The sequence below is a fragment of the Onychostoma macrolepis genome, chromosome 06 (assembly GCF_012432095.1).
Source record: "Onychostoma macrolepis isolate SWU-2019 chromosome 06, ASM1243209v1, whole genome shotgun sequence".
Taxonomy (NCBI): domain Eukaryota; kingdom Metazoa; phylum Chordata; class Actinopteri; order Cypriniformes; family Cyprinidae; genus Onychostoma; species Onychostoma macrolepis.
In genome coordinates, this window is record NC_081160.1 from 22,774,507 (window position 1) to 22,790,052 (window position 15,546).

Genomic DNA, 15,546 nt, shown 5'->3' on the forward strand with positions numbered 1-15,546 from the left:
AAAAATACAGGTTTATTTAATTTTGAGAACAGCAAAATATTTTGAAAACAATTAAGTGAAATAAAAAGACTATTAAAAACATGAATATATATAAAAAAAACAGACAACTGAAAAATATGCAAGTGCTGTCGTGGTATTTCACAAAACATATTCAAATGTAACTAGACCATCTTGGTAATAAAAAGGAAATAAAATATTCTCAGAAATTAATTTTATCCTAACTGACACAGCACTCTACGCTTTTCTTTATGCTTGCTATATAAATACTTGACAAATAAGGATACATATTAATTTAGGGAAATCTGTCACTATTAATAACGGCAAAAACTTAGCTTGAACACAATGCAAAATGTCTCAGGATTTTGTAATGACTGATGAATACAAAGTGCAATTAACAAAAGCTTTTAGAATTGCCAAGACCATTTAAAGTTATCAAGGACAACTGATCATTTCAAAGATTTGAATGTAAAACTAACAGATGCCTAAAACTAGTCATTTACCAGTCCACATTTAAACAGTAACAATTTACACTACAGTTCAAAAACATGAAAAAAATATTTTTTTCATGTTTTTGAAAGAAGCCTCATGCACATCAAGGCTGCATTTATTTGATCAAAAATACAGTAAAAACAGTAATATTGTGAAATATTATTGCAACTGTTTTCTATGAATATATATACATATATATATTATAATGTAATTTATTCCGGCAAAGTTGAATATTCAGCAGTCATTCTGATATATGCTGATTTGGTGTTTAAGAAACATGTGTTACTGCCAGTGATGAAAACCTTTCTTTGGTGATTAAAATTTCAAAAGATCAGCAATGCATCCTTGCTGAATGTTTGAAAAAATGACTGACCCCAAATGTTTGAAAGGTAGTGTATTAACCAAATGTTTTGTCACTTAAAAAAAAATCCTGGGTAAGGATGGTTCTCATAAATTTTCACTTCCTGTCTGTGTTATCCTTATTTGACATTGCACAGAGGCTTCATGAGTAAAACCTTTGTCATCAAACAAATGACTCAGCATTTCAATAAATCACTCACGAGACGTGACAGTGAACTTTTCTTGTTCAGCCAAGTTCCTGAGGATTGCCTCTTGTCTCAACACTGCAGTCACCATAGTAATATCACAGTCTGTTACAGCACTGGATGTCCAGCTTCTGCTTGGAGAGGTATAAAGCCTTCCAGAAATAAGACAGACTGGCTTCTACAACGAATCAGCTTCATCATGCTCCATAGGCTCATTTAGGAAACTAGAGCAGAGAACATCAGAAGATTCAATAGTCAGGTCACTCCATATCTAGCCATGTTAGTCCATCAATGTGCTAAAACTGAAAGCTTTTACAGTGCAACAGTGCTAGCCCACTTTTTCTGCAATTTTTTTCCATTCATTTTTCTTACAGCAGGTCTTTCTTGTATTTTCTGTCTATACTGCTGTCTTACCGGCTGCTGCTTGGAACAGTCATATGAAGGCCTTCCAGGACTAAAGCAGCTTCACTTCCTGCCGAGTATCTCCTCTCCGCATTCACGTAGGACAGAGACACAGTATTTACCATAGACCTCACTGATCGCCAGTACCTGCCTGAGAGAGAAGTTTTGAAAAGATCAAAAAGACCACAGAAAACAGACATGAACAACGCTAAACGAACAATTCTCACTCTGAACACGTAGAACTGTCTGCAGAGACTCGACTGCGTTGGTACAGGGTTTCCTCACTAATTCCTCCTCATCTAAAGGCTCAGGCTGTAAAACATGCAAACATTCACACAATACTCAAGGTGTTGATGTGTGCATGTGGGCATCTGTAAACACACACACACACACACACACCTCATTTCCCATGAGAGTGCTGACACAGGCTTGCATCGCGTCGCAGAGGGATGCGAGGTTATAACCTCCCTCTAACACCAGCACCACTCGACCTTCAGCCAACTCCATTAACTTCCGGGTCAAGAATCCGAAACCTGAGACATAATCAAAACCTTCAAATGATCATTTGCATATTCGGTCAGTGGCACACATCATACTGACACTAATGGCATTCAATCACAGAATCATCCTGGAGGCATTATAGTGACTCTTGATTTAACAGTTCATGAGAGCTGACATTGGCTAAACCATGACTATAATATACGGCCATAACTTTTGAGTCCCATCAAAAATGCCAAGTCATTATAAGCTCTTCTGCTTTCCATCTGAAGTATTTGAAGGACTTTCCAAAGGGGAAACCCTACAGAGCAAGAAAAATGCAGAACCAACACAAACACTCTCAGATAATATAATTAAATGCTCTTGCAAAACTTAAGGAAATTTAAAAGTGCGTTTTTACCAAGTATTTATTTGTATGTTCTGTTTATCTTGATGCTTATTAAATATGAACAATATTTTAAAAATATAGTAGACTTTTTGGGGCCAGGGAAAATTTTCCTAGGATCCCTCATAATCATAACAGCAATTAAGCAAATTTTTACTACAATTTGTACTCTTAAGACACCATTGGAACTTTCTGGAATATTTCATTTTTCTGGATTACGTTAAATTTACCTGGATTACCTTTTCTTTGTTCATAATTAAATTAAATTGTAATCAAAAATGATGTCTAATTATTGGAAATCAACTATACAACTTATACAGTTTAACAAAAACTTATTAAACATTTAACAAAAAATGTGTTTTTAGGGTCATATGAAATCTGTTTTATTTTTTTCTCAAATTTTGTTTTATTGTTCTCAAATTCAGAGTGTTTTTTCATTTGAATTTTTCTGGATTTCTGGATATAAATGGTTTACTTCAATCTTAATAATCTAAAAGCATGTCTGATGAATGTAACTTAACATTTTTACAATAATATGGCAATATTAAATGTTTTCTTTTCCTCAGAAATTCTGTGTTGTTGTTTTAATTTTGGATTTCTGGATTTATAATTTAATACTTCTTATCAAAAATGGTGGTAATCAAATGAAGGCATAAAACGTTAGCAATTAAATCTTAAAATGAAATGGAATGAAAATGTAACAACTCTTTTTCATTTTTGGTGCTCTACAGCAGAGGTTTGCTGTAAAAATATAAACATGGAATAAAATAGTGTGATTATTCCCTTAAAAATATATATTTCTGTCACAATTCTGTCTCGGTTTCTGACACCAACTCTTATTTTGGCGTTTCTGTGTGTATATGATATGACTGTAGTTTTCCTCAATTCACTGAATACACTGAAAACACTGCAAGCCTCATGCGCACTTGAGTCTGCACCATTCTTTCACACAGAGTCACGCACAACATGCAGGATTCATATTTCAATAGCAGTCTTTTTGTGGTTTAATATTCACAGACACAAGTCCATGTTGCAATTTGATTTGCAATTTTTTTTGCAATTACTGACCTACTTTTGATTTATTTATCCAAAACTACTGTGACATTCCGATTTATGCAGTAAATACCTTTTTGAAACATTTTGCACATCGCAGAAATCATATCGTCCTATTTCGCGGACCCCCTGACTATGGGTCGTGGACCCCACTTTGAGAACCCCTGTTATAGACAACCTGGAAATCGTAGACACTCTATGGTCACAGTTTGTGTTTCTAATACATACAGTTTGCTGAGACTCTGTATCCACCCAGACCCTCTGGGTGACCCTCAGCAGCATCAAAACCAGCTGAAACCAGGACCACATCTGGGGAAAACTCATGAGCAATTGGCATCACTACCGTTCTATAAAGAGACAGAATATATAGCTATTTAGTTCATGTAGACTTAACAGTGGCACCAGACAGAATTGCAAACAGGTTCCCTGAAGGGAAAAAAAAAGTCACACAGGTTTTGGAATGACATGAGGGTTTGTAAATGACAGATGATGAATTTTTTATTTGTGCGAATGATACTAGACACACTAACATGACATCAAAATAGTACCTGAATGCAGCTAGGTATTCTGCATCTCCCATTGGAGGATTCAGGCCTCCTGACCATGCCACGTTTACATTATAGCCTTTCCCTCTATCTGATCCTACCTGTAACACATACATGCAGCTTAAATTTACATACAGACAGAGTAATCTGACAGAATGCACAGTCATGCTCAAATCTCAAACACACTCAATAGTTTCATAAAGTGATGTACACAAAACTAACCCTGGTGGGTTGTCCATTTCCAAGGAAGAAAGAACCATTGTCATAGCGATGCAGGGATATATAGAGGACACTAGGATCTGTGTAGAATATCTCCTCGGTTCCATTACCATGATGAACATCCTGACAAAAGTCCAGAGGAACACAATGATTAGTGACGAAAAAAAACAAACAAATCTTTTGGAAACTTTTCATACAAAAAAATAATAAAAGGTTGAAGGTGAAGTGTTTAATTTTTGTGCCTCTAGCATTGCCAAATGAAATAGAAAAAAATATGACTGTTGAAGGAAAAGAGATTGAAAAGAATAAAACTCGAAATCCTGAACAGGCAAATTACCTGCAATTTCTATTGTACAATCATATAATTTTTAACTTTGAAAAAAGCTAATGAGCATATTATGGTCAAATACCCTTTATCAGTAATTGCAAATATGTGTGGAAATATAGTATCAGTGTGTGTAGGAAATAAGTGTGGAAATATATGTAAGGCAAATACTGTGTGTGTGTGTGTGTGTGTGTGTGTGTGTATGAGAACTGGTATATATGGTTTATGAGGACAAAAATCTGTATAATAACATGGGTACTACAACATGAAGGTGGTTTATGAGGACACTGCCTATGTCCCTGTAAGCTAAAAGGCTTAAAAAACATACTAAATGGTGTTTTTAAATCTAAAAATGCACAAAGTTTCCTGTAAGGGGTAGGTTTAGGGTTGGTGTAGGGCAATAGCACATATAGTTTGTACAGTATAAAAACCATTGCGCCTATGGAGAGTCCCCGTAAACCACAAATGCGAGTTAGTTTGTTTGTGTGTGTGTGTGTGTGTGTGTCCTGGTATTTATCACGTTATAGGGATCAAATATCCCCACAAGGACCTTGTGGGGACATTTTTAGGTCCCCATGAGGAAACAAGCTTATAAATCATACAGAATTAAGTTTTTTGAAAATCTAAACATGCAGAGTTTTCTCTGAAAATGCAAAAGTTTCCTGTGAGGGGTAGGTTTAGGTAATAGAAAATACAGTTTGTACAATATAAAAACCATTACGCCTATGGAATGTCCCCATAAAACAATGTGTCAATGTGTGTGTGTGTGTGTCTTACCCAATCTACTATAAGGATCTTTTTAACCTTCAATCGCTCCTGAAGCTGTTTAGCAGCAATGGCCACAGAATTAAAGATGCTGGAACCACTGTAAGGAAGAGAATGAGAGAGGGAAAAAAAACATACATAGAAATACACAGCATTATTTACCTGCATACACTACCATTTAAAAGTTTGGGGTTTGTAATAAATTTTTGTTTTTTAATGTTTTTGAAAAAAGTCTCTTTTGCTCATCAAGGCTGCATTTATTTGATACAGTAAAACTGTGAAATATTATTACAATTTTGAATAACTTTTATTTTAATATATTTTTAAAATATATTAATTTTCAGCAGCCTTTAGACTTTAATGTCACGTGATCCTTCAGAAATCATGTTATGCTAATTTGGAGCTCAAAAAAACATTTCCTATTTGATCAATCTGAAAACAGTTGTCCTGCTTAATATATAATTGCATAGGATAAAATAAAATAAAAAAATTGTAACAATGTAAGTCTTTACTATCACAATTTAATGGGTCTTTGTGGCATAAAAGTATTCATTTCTTTAAAAAAAATCTTACTGACCCCAAAATTTCAATGGCAGTGCGTGTTTTTAAGTTTCTCAGTATTAATGTGAAGGAATGACCATGAAATTGTGATTATTCTATACGCTTGCTTGCTAAACATCCTGTTTTGAATGTCATTTCATGCTGGTTTCGAAAAACATGTGTCTGCAGTTGTATTAAGTGCAACTCACTATGTTTTAGAATGTGATGCATGGTGTCCTGGTGGTGTGACCACAGCAAACCCATTCTGAGGATGAGTCAGAAAAAGAAGGAGTAAGAATCTGAACTGGTCAAAGCTCTGTGGTTATAGGAGAAGGAATTATAGACTATGAGAATCTCACCCTTAGCTCTCCTCCAGCCACACGGAAAGCCAGCTCAATCACACTGCCCACTGACATCTTCAGTACTGCTGCACTGCAGGAATTATTCAACACCATATCATGGTCTGTTTGACTTTGATATTGAATGGAAGATGTTCTTTCTGAGAACCCAGCATACAAATGAATAAGCTGTTCTGAATGGACCGACAGTAGTTCCTCAAACGTGGCTGACCTGCCTTTAACCAACTAAGACACCAGCACGCACACACACACACACACACACACACAGAGAGAGAGATGTTAAATTCTCACCACTGCTACAATAGTTAGAGCTTCATGAGCAGTTCAGCATTGTTTACCTTACACCGATTCCTGAAGCCACACTCCTGCAGTCTTGACCAGACACTCGTAATTCTGCCAGCATACCCAGGATCAAAACTGGTATCTTTACAGTCACACTCATGTTTCAGCATCTGATAGTCAAACACCAAACCTGCACACACAAATATACTTTAAAATGAAAATATATTTTAGGGATGCTGAGTTAACATGTTAATATAAAAACGAATGTGTCATATTTTAGACAATTTCACTTCTTTGCTCAACTGTGTTATATAATTCTCAATAGTGTTTTAATTTTGCAAATGAAAATATTATGTATAAAGCCACAGCAGAATAAAATACGTTTTTCTAAAACTACTTTTTGATGCTAATGGAAGCTTTTATAACTTGACACAATAATGACTTCTCAGTAATTATTCAGCCGAATGTAATGTGCGCTTAATTTGCAATTTACCACACTAGTGATATCCTATAAAGTGTAAATGTGTAATTTACTAGTGTAAATGCTTCTGAAACATATTTAATGCAAATTTTGCATTGAAAAAATCTAATCAGTTTCTTAGAATGTACTGTTTTGCATTTAGCATGTCACCCTTTTGCTTTAATGACAGCAGTGCTTGAGCTGCATTAAGTTTGTGTGTACAAATCCCAATGATCATGGTATTCGACATGATTTGAGAATGATACAAATCACGTGCTTCAGTGAAAGCTAGAACATCCGAACCAAAATGACAATGACAAACTGACTTATTTGATTAGTGACTTAGAAACTGTGCACAAACATTTAATTATTTCTCATGTCTTTTTTTAAACACTCAAAACTTTCTACCTGTTGTATAGTTTGGTCTCCTGACATCCCGGGCTAGAGGTGAGGATAAATGTAAAGGCAGACTTCTGTCAAAGGTGCCTGGAGAGGAATGCACACGTGTAAGGTTCCGGTGATATATATTTTTTTGAACATCACAGCATTTGCTGTGTTGCGGTACTCCCAGTTGATTACTGCAGTGATCATCATGTGGCGATTGAGACGGTATGTGTAGGTCCTCTCTTGTTCTCTCTCTGTCTTTTCTCAGTGATCCAGAGGACACAGGCCGCACCGTGTGAAGAGGTACCTTACAATGAGCATGTGAAAAAGAGCTCTGTGTGTTTGCGTGCAAATGTACATTTGTCTCAGTGTGTTGCTGGAACCCCTCCTGTGGCCATTGCTGTTGGTACATGGGATGTGTAATCATAAAAGTCTGAGTGTGGATGTGCTGGAAGAAAGAAGGAGCCGAATGGGATTTGTTCAAAGGCTTATGAGACATCATCGTCCACTGCCCAGGAACTGTGAGAGAGAAAGAGCAAATTACGCTATTTTTTTCTCATTGACACTGACTTTTTAGTCTCAAGATTAGCAAATGTTGTGTGTTACCTGGAAGAACAGGTGAATGCAAGGCAAAGACCGGCTGTTCATATCTAGTCCAGAGCATGGTGTTCTGAACACCAATGTGTACAGGAGATTCATCCTAAAGAAAAGCAGAACAATTACTAAACAATTACAATGGACCCTTTTCGACAACTATAGTATAGTACATTTTAGAGGTATATATGGGAGACCATAGCAAATATGTGACCCTGGACCACAAAAGCAGTCTTAAGTCGCTGGGGTATATTTGTAGCAATAGCCAAAAATACCTTGTATGGGTCAAAATCGTCGATTTTTCTTTTATGCCAAAAATCATTAGGATATTAAGTAAAGATCATGTTCCATGAAGATATTTTGTACATTTCTTACCGTAAATGTATCAAAACTTAATTTTTGATTAGTAATATGCATTGCTAAGAACTTCATTTGGACAACTTTAAAGGCGATTTTCCCAATATTTTGATTTTTTTGCACCCTCAGATTCCAGCTTTTCAAATAGTTGTAGCTCAGCGAAATAATGTCCTATCCTAACAAACCATACATCAATGGAAAACTTATTTATTCAGCTTTCAGATTATGTATAAATCTCATTTTTGAAAAATTTACACTTAAGGTTTTGTCGTCCAGGGTCACATATTTGTTTTGCATTCCCATTTATTTAAACAGAAAAAATATGCTATTCCGCAAAAAAACTGTATTTTCAAAACTCAAAAAAAAAAAAAAAAAAAGAGAGATGCATTAGCAACTCCATAGTAGAAATGTTGACTAGTTTTTATAAATTGATGACAGGGTAATAATACAACAAAAGCAAACATAAATGAAGTGCTATAAAAATTCATTGAATAATCTGAAAAATTACGTTTGCTAGATTTACTATATCAATGGTTTTCAACCATTTAATAATTAAAAATTTGTTAATTATATAAAAAAAATATTTTTTAACTTAATTAAAATGCTGAAAACACACAAAAAAGTAAGATGTAAACTGAAACCTTATTTCTTTTTCCCAGCAATTAGTTTTTTTTAAAACTGAAAAACTATAATCTTATAATTATAATATATTATAATCTTATAATCCCAAATTTGGGATTTCCCAAATCCCAAATATTTCGACACCTCCAGTTTCTGTTAATAAAAAAACTGAAAACAAGCACGTTTTCATTATTACAGAAGACATCTTAGCCAGTACGGGGGGCCTTAAAATATTGTTTTGGACAATAGAGGCCTTCAAGTCAAAACAGTGATGATCTAAAAAAACATTGTAGTTAATAGGCAATCAAAACACACCGTTGGTTACTTTAACTACACCATCACAAAAACAGCTTTGTAAAATGAAAAAAATTAAATAAAATAAAAAAGATGAAAAATGCTGCCTGACTCCTAAAACATCTTTTACGCACATAAGAGATAATATATATATAAAGAGAGACCAGTAACAGACCTGGTGTGGTGATGATGTGCTATAAATCTGTGGCTCTTGACGGTTCATTTTTTTGTCTGCTGGTGAACTTCTTATGGATACTGGAGCAGAACTGGAGGATCCCCCTACAAAATACACAAACCTGGTCTGAGGATCATGGAACAAAATTACAACTGAATTCACAGCAAACCATTGTTTATTATATCTTTGCTTTAGTTTATTTTAGCACAGTGTTATTACACACCCATAGAGTCAGATGCTCTGACAGCAGGGGGCGCACTGGTTTTACGCTGCAGTGGGTTCTGTCTTCCCGATGCACTTCTCTTTGGTCGCAGCTTCAGAATTGGCTCTGAGGCTTCTCACAAACATGCACAAACACAAATGTGCTTCAGGAATAAACAAGTGAAGACTACTGATCATTAAATCATTTCTCAGATTTCTACGCATTTCAAGTACGTGTGTGTGTGTGTGTGTGTGTGTGTGTGTACAAGCTCACATGTTTGTGTGAATGTATACATATGTGTCACCTGTTCTTCTTAATGGATTGTCCTCTTCCGAATAATTAAATTCAGGTATGTTTGATGCACAGAGCTGTTTTGGATCCTGACTTTCCAATTTCCCAACCCTGAACAAAAGAAAATAGAAATGACTCCAATTCCACAATTAAAATGCAACCTTAGATCCAGGTTTTGTCAGTTTTTTTTTTTTTATTGCTTCTAACCTAGATTTATTGTGAATATGCTGATTTAGCTTTCGTATCACCCAGGCACTGGCACGGGCACCTGCCAATCACAACAATCATCAATTAAAACCAGTGGAGATTTATATATGACATATGACAGAATACAACAGGGTCAGAAATTAACCAAGGCTTGGTGTAAAAATGCACAAATGTCAGAGGCAAAAAACTCTTTTTTTTATCTGATATTTGAATTCATAATATTCTATTCATGAATGGGTTCAGACACTATAGTTAGAATTTCAGTTACAATTTAATTAGTTTTTGAGATAAATGGACAACCCATTCTGTTTATATATATATATATATATAAATATATATATATATATGAATAAAAAAAAAGTTAATTTCTGACACTGATATAGAAAAAAGAATATTTGATTTGTTAAAAAAAAAAAAAAACATGAGAGTACTCTGTTCACTCTTCTGTTTATTCAAAGGCTTTTGTTCGCTCTCCTGCCCTCTCTCCAGCTTCCCGTGCTGATGTTCAGACATCTGCATAATGAGGATGAGACAGAATGTCAGTTCTGAAACTAGAATATTGTATATCAATGGTTCCAGAACAGGCTAGTAGAGTGTTCCAAAATTACACTGCTGTGTGCAAGCTAACACCAGTGTGTGTCTGTGTTGATACCCGTATCATAATTGTAATGTTATATAAAGTATGCTGAATATGAGATTCAGATGTTGTAAGTGGATTATTATTAGATGTTTCAATGCCACTGTCTGGATGACCAGAATGCCAAATGCATTTGACTCAAGTCAGAAATGAACAAAGATATTTCTCACCAAATGCCACTAATTGTAATATGATGAGTAATATTATTGTTATTGTTTGGTGGCACCTTTAATTCTTTAAATTGCATTCATGTTAACTCATATTAAATGACAGAACTGGTGTCACTTGGATCAGCAGATGCAGTGTAACATTTATTCAACATTTACTTTCAACTGAATATCAAAAAAAAAGTTTAAAAAAAGTAGTGTACTTCTTGAAAGTAACACACACTGTCTGTTTGTTCAATGAGTATACTACCTTTTATGTATTCAGTATTTTTATAACTTGTTTGCTGTTTTAAAATAAAATGCAATTTTTTTTATAGATGAAGATTCCATCCAACTTTAATTTCAAGCAGACAACAGTGCGCAAAAATAAATAAATAAACGAATAAATTTTATATATATATATATATATATATATATATATACAGTGGGGCAAAAAAGTATTTAGTCAGCCACCAATTGTGCAAGTTCTCCCACTTAAAAAGATGAGAGAGGCCTGTAATTTTCATCATAGGTATAACTATGAGAGACAAAATGAGAAAAAAAAAATCCAGAAAATCACATTGTAGGATTTTTAAAGAATTAATTGGTAAATTCCTCGGTAAAATAAGTATTTGGTCACCTACAAACAAGCAAGATTTCTGGCTCTCACAGACCTGTAACTTCTTCTTTAAGAGGCTCCTCTGTCCTCCACTCGTTACCTGTATTAATGGCATCTGTTTGAACTCGTTATCAGTATAAAATACACCTGTCCACAGCCTCAAACAGTCCAACTCCAAACTCCACCATGGCCAAGACCAAAGAGCTGTCAAAGGACACCAGAAACAAAATTGTAGACCTGCACCAGGCTGGGAAGACTGAATCTGCAATAGGTAAGCAGCTTGGTGTGAAGAAATCAACTGTGGGAGCAATTATTAGAAAATGGAAGACATACAAGACCACTGATAATCTCCCTCGATCTGGGGCTCCACGCAAGATCTCACCCCGTGGGGTCAAAATGATCACAAGAACTGTGAGCAAAAATCCCAGAACCACACGGGGGGACCTAGTGAATGACCTGCAGAGAGCTGGGACCAAAGTAACAAAGGCTACCATCAGTAACACACTGCGCCGCCAGGGACTCAAATCCTGCAGTGCCAGACGTGTCCCCCTGCTTAAGCCAGTACATGTCCGGCCCGTCTGAAGTTTGCTAGAGAGCATTTGGATGATCCAGAAGAGGATTGGGAGAATGTCATATGGTCAGATGAAACCAAAATAGAACTTTTTGGTAAAAACTCAACTTGTCGTGTTTGGAGGAGAAAGAATGCTGAGTTGCATCCAAAGAACACCATACCTACTGTGAAGCATGGGGTGGAAACATCATGCTTTGGGGCTGTTTTTCTGCAAAGGGACCAGGACGACTGATCCGTGTAAACGAAAGAATGAATGGGGCCATGTATCGTGAGATTTTGAGTGAAAACCTCCTTCCATCAGCAAGGGCATTGAAGATGAAACGTGGCTGGGTCTTTCAGCATGACAATGATCCCAAACACACCGCCTGGCAACGAAGGAGTGGCTTCGTGAAGTATTTCAAGGTCCTGGAGTGGCCTAGCCAGTCTCCAGATCTCAACCCCATCGAAAATCTTTGGAGGGAGTTGAAAGTATTTTGGCCCTAACCTTATGGGCCAAAATACCAGCAACAGTGTGTGAAAACCTTGTGAAGACTTACAGAAAACGTTTGACCTCTGTCATTGCCAACAAAGGGTATATAACAAAGTATTGAGATGAAATTTTGTTATTGACCAAATACTTATTTTCCACCATAATTTGCAAATAAATTCTTAAAAATCCTACAATGTGATTTTCTGGATTTTTTTTCCTCATTTTGTCTCTCATAGTTGAGGTATACCTATGATGAAAATTACAGGCCTCTCTCATCTTTTTAAGTGGGAGAACTTGCACAATTGGTGGCTGACTAAATACTTTTTTGCCCCACTGTATATATCAAATCAAACCGAAAACTATTCAGATACCTTCAACATTTCTCACATTATCACAGCTAGTTATTCACTATAGTTTAGAAAATCGTAATAAAATACCAGGAACAGGTATTTTATAGACAGGAACTCAGAGTTAAACTGTGTCAGAACAAATTCATCTTGATAATGTCAGATAACTTTTTGATAGAAAAGTATAGAAAAAGTATTAAAAAAAAAAAACTTTATCTAAAATGTGTGAACATATTGCACATTTAAATAAAAATATGTAATGAATAAAACCTATTGTAAAAGATTGTACATGTATTTTCTTGCCCATGAAAACATTTTGAAATATATTTTGGCATATGAAGTTTGAAAGTAAGTATATTTTTAATTTCAAAGTATATTTCATTGAGCTTCACTGTTTATGATTATGATTTTTTTTTTTTTTGGCCTTATGGGATTCCTCCCTTTAGTGAGTTTAACAATGCAGGGCTTATATATATATACATATATATATATAAATATATACATATTTACATTCCAAGACAAAACAATATAGTTAAAAATAGTTCACAAAATTTCCCCTAAAGTGAGAAGACGTTAAATTGCATTTCAGTTTCTGTAGTGGCATCGTCTGTAATTTTTTTTTTTTTTTTTTTTTATGAACTCAACGCATACCGAAACATCATCACCGTTTCGTTTTATGCTACCACAGAAACCATGCTGCACTCAATCTGGGCTGGATCACTATGGTAACCCTCCAGCTGACGAGGAAGTGCTCTATTAAAACGAATAGAGTGAAACCCATCCACTTCCTGAAGCTAAAATTAGAATTTGTTTGTCTGATTTAGGGGTGATTTATGTAAGTATGGTATGCTATTCTCATCCTACAATTTGCCTGATCTATATTTGGTTTGAATGGTTCTTGGGAAGCATTTCAGCCAAAGCACAACAAACTCATTTACCCAGCAGAAGCAGAAAAGCATCAAAGGACAGAAAGTACTTCCAAAAGTTCTGGAGCTTACAAACTATTATTTATCCATCCTTTAAAATGTAATGAATAAAACCAATTGAAAGACTAAAAAGTGCAAAACTCACACTTTTAGTCTTTCAAGCATTTGTGAAGTTACATTATATAAAAATGTAGGCTACACAAAAAGTCTTTAAGTTTTTTTAATTGACCGATAGTTAAATCCAATAAAGAATGCTACATTACACTTCTATCATTAGTTTTATGAATATATGTCATGGCCTTTGATCTCCAAAACTACAATAATATTCGAGTAAACGTGATGTGGCAGTTCATGCAAAATTTCAAAACTCTATATAGTAACTGAACAAAGCAAACAAAGTCTAAAACACATCGGGATCTCTTACCTGTCACGTCTGCATAGCTTTTCCACCTCTAAAAGGTTTCCAGGCATCGGTCATCTGAAAAAAGACAAACAACATGCATTTGCAATCTTGGGCTGTGCACATCACAAAATGAACAGCAGAACAAATCTAAAGCACCTGCAGATAACACCGGCCCTGCAGTACAGCGAACTCCAAAGGTGTGATTATGCTGAGTGACATCTAGCTACATTTAGGCTCACGCTGCCCTCCCTGAAGCCCCTCCTGCAGAGCTTCCTCTCTTCTCACTACATCAACTGTTGTTTGCTTCTCTCTACTAATAACTTCACTTATGATTTCATTTGGAATCCCTAAGTTGTGCATGCAAATGATGGATATCTTAATATCTGCAATAGCTGGCTTGTCTTATGGTTTGCTACCAGAGTCACATAAAAGAAGAGTGTATTTGAAAGATAAGGAAGGCAGGGCACACATTATTATCTGCTACCACCCTTACCAGTTAATGTACGGTAAAAGGATATTCTGGGATGAAGTGGAAAGTCAAAAGATGTACAAGTGAGAAAAAACTTTACCACATCACTAAATATATAAGAGCTATAAGATGAGTGACAGTTGAAACATTTCCGGTGAGTCTACATGATCAAGCATCAACACAATCATGTTAGTTTCGTTCTATTAATAAGGACATCTCATAGATACAGTGGTTTATATACAGCAGTTATGGCACTTGCTAAGTTCAAACCTCAACCTCACCTCTAACCCATACAAGCCAGTTAATATCAAAAGATTTCATGCAAAACATGATTTGACTGATTCATGAACTTCTCATATTGTGAGGACCACTTCATATGTCCTCAAAAGTCAGTTTTCGTCTGATTTTATTTATGAAGACATTCGGAGAAATCTGGAACTCACAAATGCACTCTGTGGAAGTCCTTGTATTCAACGCCCATTCTTAAAATCCACTATAGTAGTAGACAAAAAGCAGTATAACCATGCTGGCCTTTCCTACAATCAAACAAACAGCATAAAAAAAAATAATAATAATAAAAAAATGATGTTAGCGTTTAATGAAGATACTGAGATAAGCAGGCTATATCCTACTCTTAGAGATGGGACCTTGAGAAACTACAAATTAGTTAATATTTAAAAATCTGCTTGCCTGCTTGTCTTTTTCTCCCTGGCTTTAACATTTTTTTCAGCCTAGTTTGGTTGTGTGTATGCATTAGATATTCAAGTATTGAATTACTTTATTGCAACCTTTCTCACATTTATAAATCACTGACTCTTTTTTTTTCTCTCCCTCCCTCTCTCTATCAGCAATTCTCAAAGTAAATTAGTAGAAGTTGGTGGTTCTGTGGCTTTTTGATCAGTCCATGATCAGATGTCACCGCTGCACTTGCATCAGCATTACCTTAATGATAAAATCGTTTATTTAT

At 35.3% G+C, this 15,546-nt stretch overlaps 1 protein-coding gene across 1 annotated transcript; it reads right to left on the reverse strand.

Moving 5' to 3' along the window:
* Window positions 1–161: 161 nt before the first annotated feature.
* On the reverse strand, window positions 162–14,411 carry hdac7b (histone deacetylase 7b). The gene is made up of 20 exons (XM_058779922.1): window positions 14,267–14,411; window positions 14,132–14,185; window positions 10,424–10,505; window positions 9,993–10,053; window positions 9,799–9,896; window positions 9,516–9,626; window positions 9,293–9,396; window positions 7,858–7,951; window positions 7,276–7,770; window positions 6,464–6,597; window positions 6,126–6,350; window positions 5,976–6,031; window positions 5,239–5,326; window positions 4,140–4,259; window positions 3,921–4,018; window positions 3,601–3,719; window positions 1,836–1,969; window positions 1,664–1,748; window positions 1,449–1,587; window positions 162–1,258 (listed from the first exon to the last, which is right to left on the reverse strand). Exons 3-20 carry the CDS (start codon window positions 10,503–10,505, stop codon window positions 1,213–1,215), a joined length of 2,289 nt encoding a protein of 762 aa, XP_058635905.1. The 5' UTR covers window positions 14,132–14,185; window positions 14,267–14,411; the 3' UTR covers window positions 162–1,212.
* Window positions 14,412–15,546: the final 1,135 nt, after the last annotated feature.

Bases quoted from the DNA above. Each gene is read 5' to 3' on its own strand.
- hdac7b (XM_058779922.1), bottom strand. From the start codon at position 10,505: ATGTCTGAACATCAGCACGGGAAGCTGGAGAGAGGGCAGGAGAGCGAA. The intron at 6,598-7,275 runs GTAGAAAGTTTT...TTGTGTGTGCAG, and splicing joins GAGACCAAACTATACAACAG to GTTTGGTGTTTGACTATCAG. The intron at 4,019-4,139 runs GTTAGTTTTGTG...TATGTGTTACAG, and splicing joins GAAATGGACAACCCACCAGG to GTAGGATCAGATAGAGGGAA.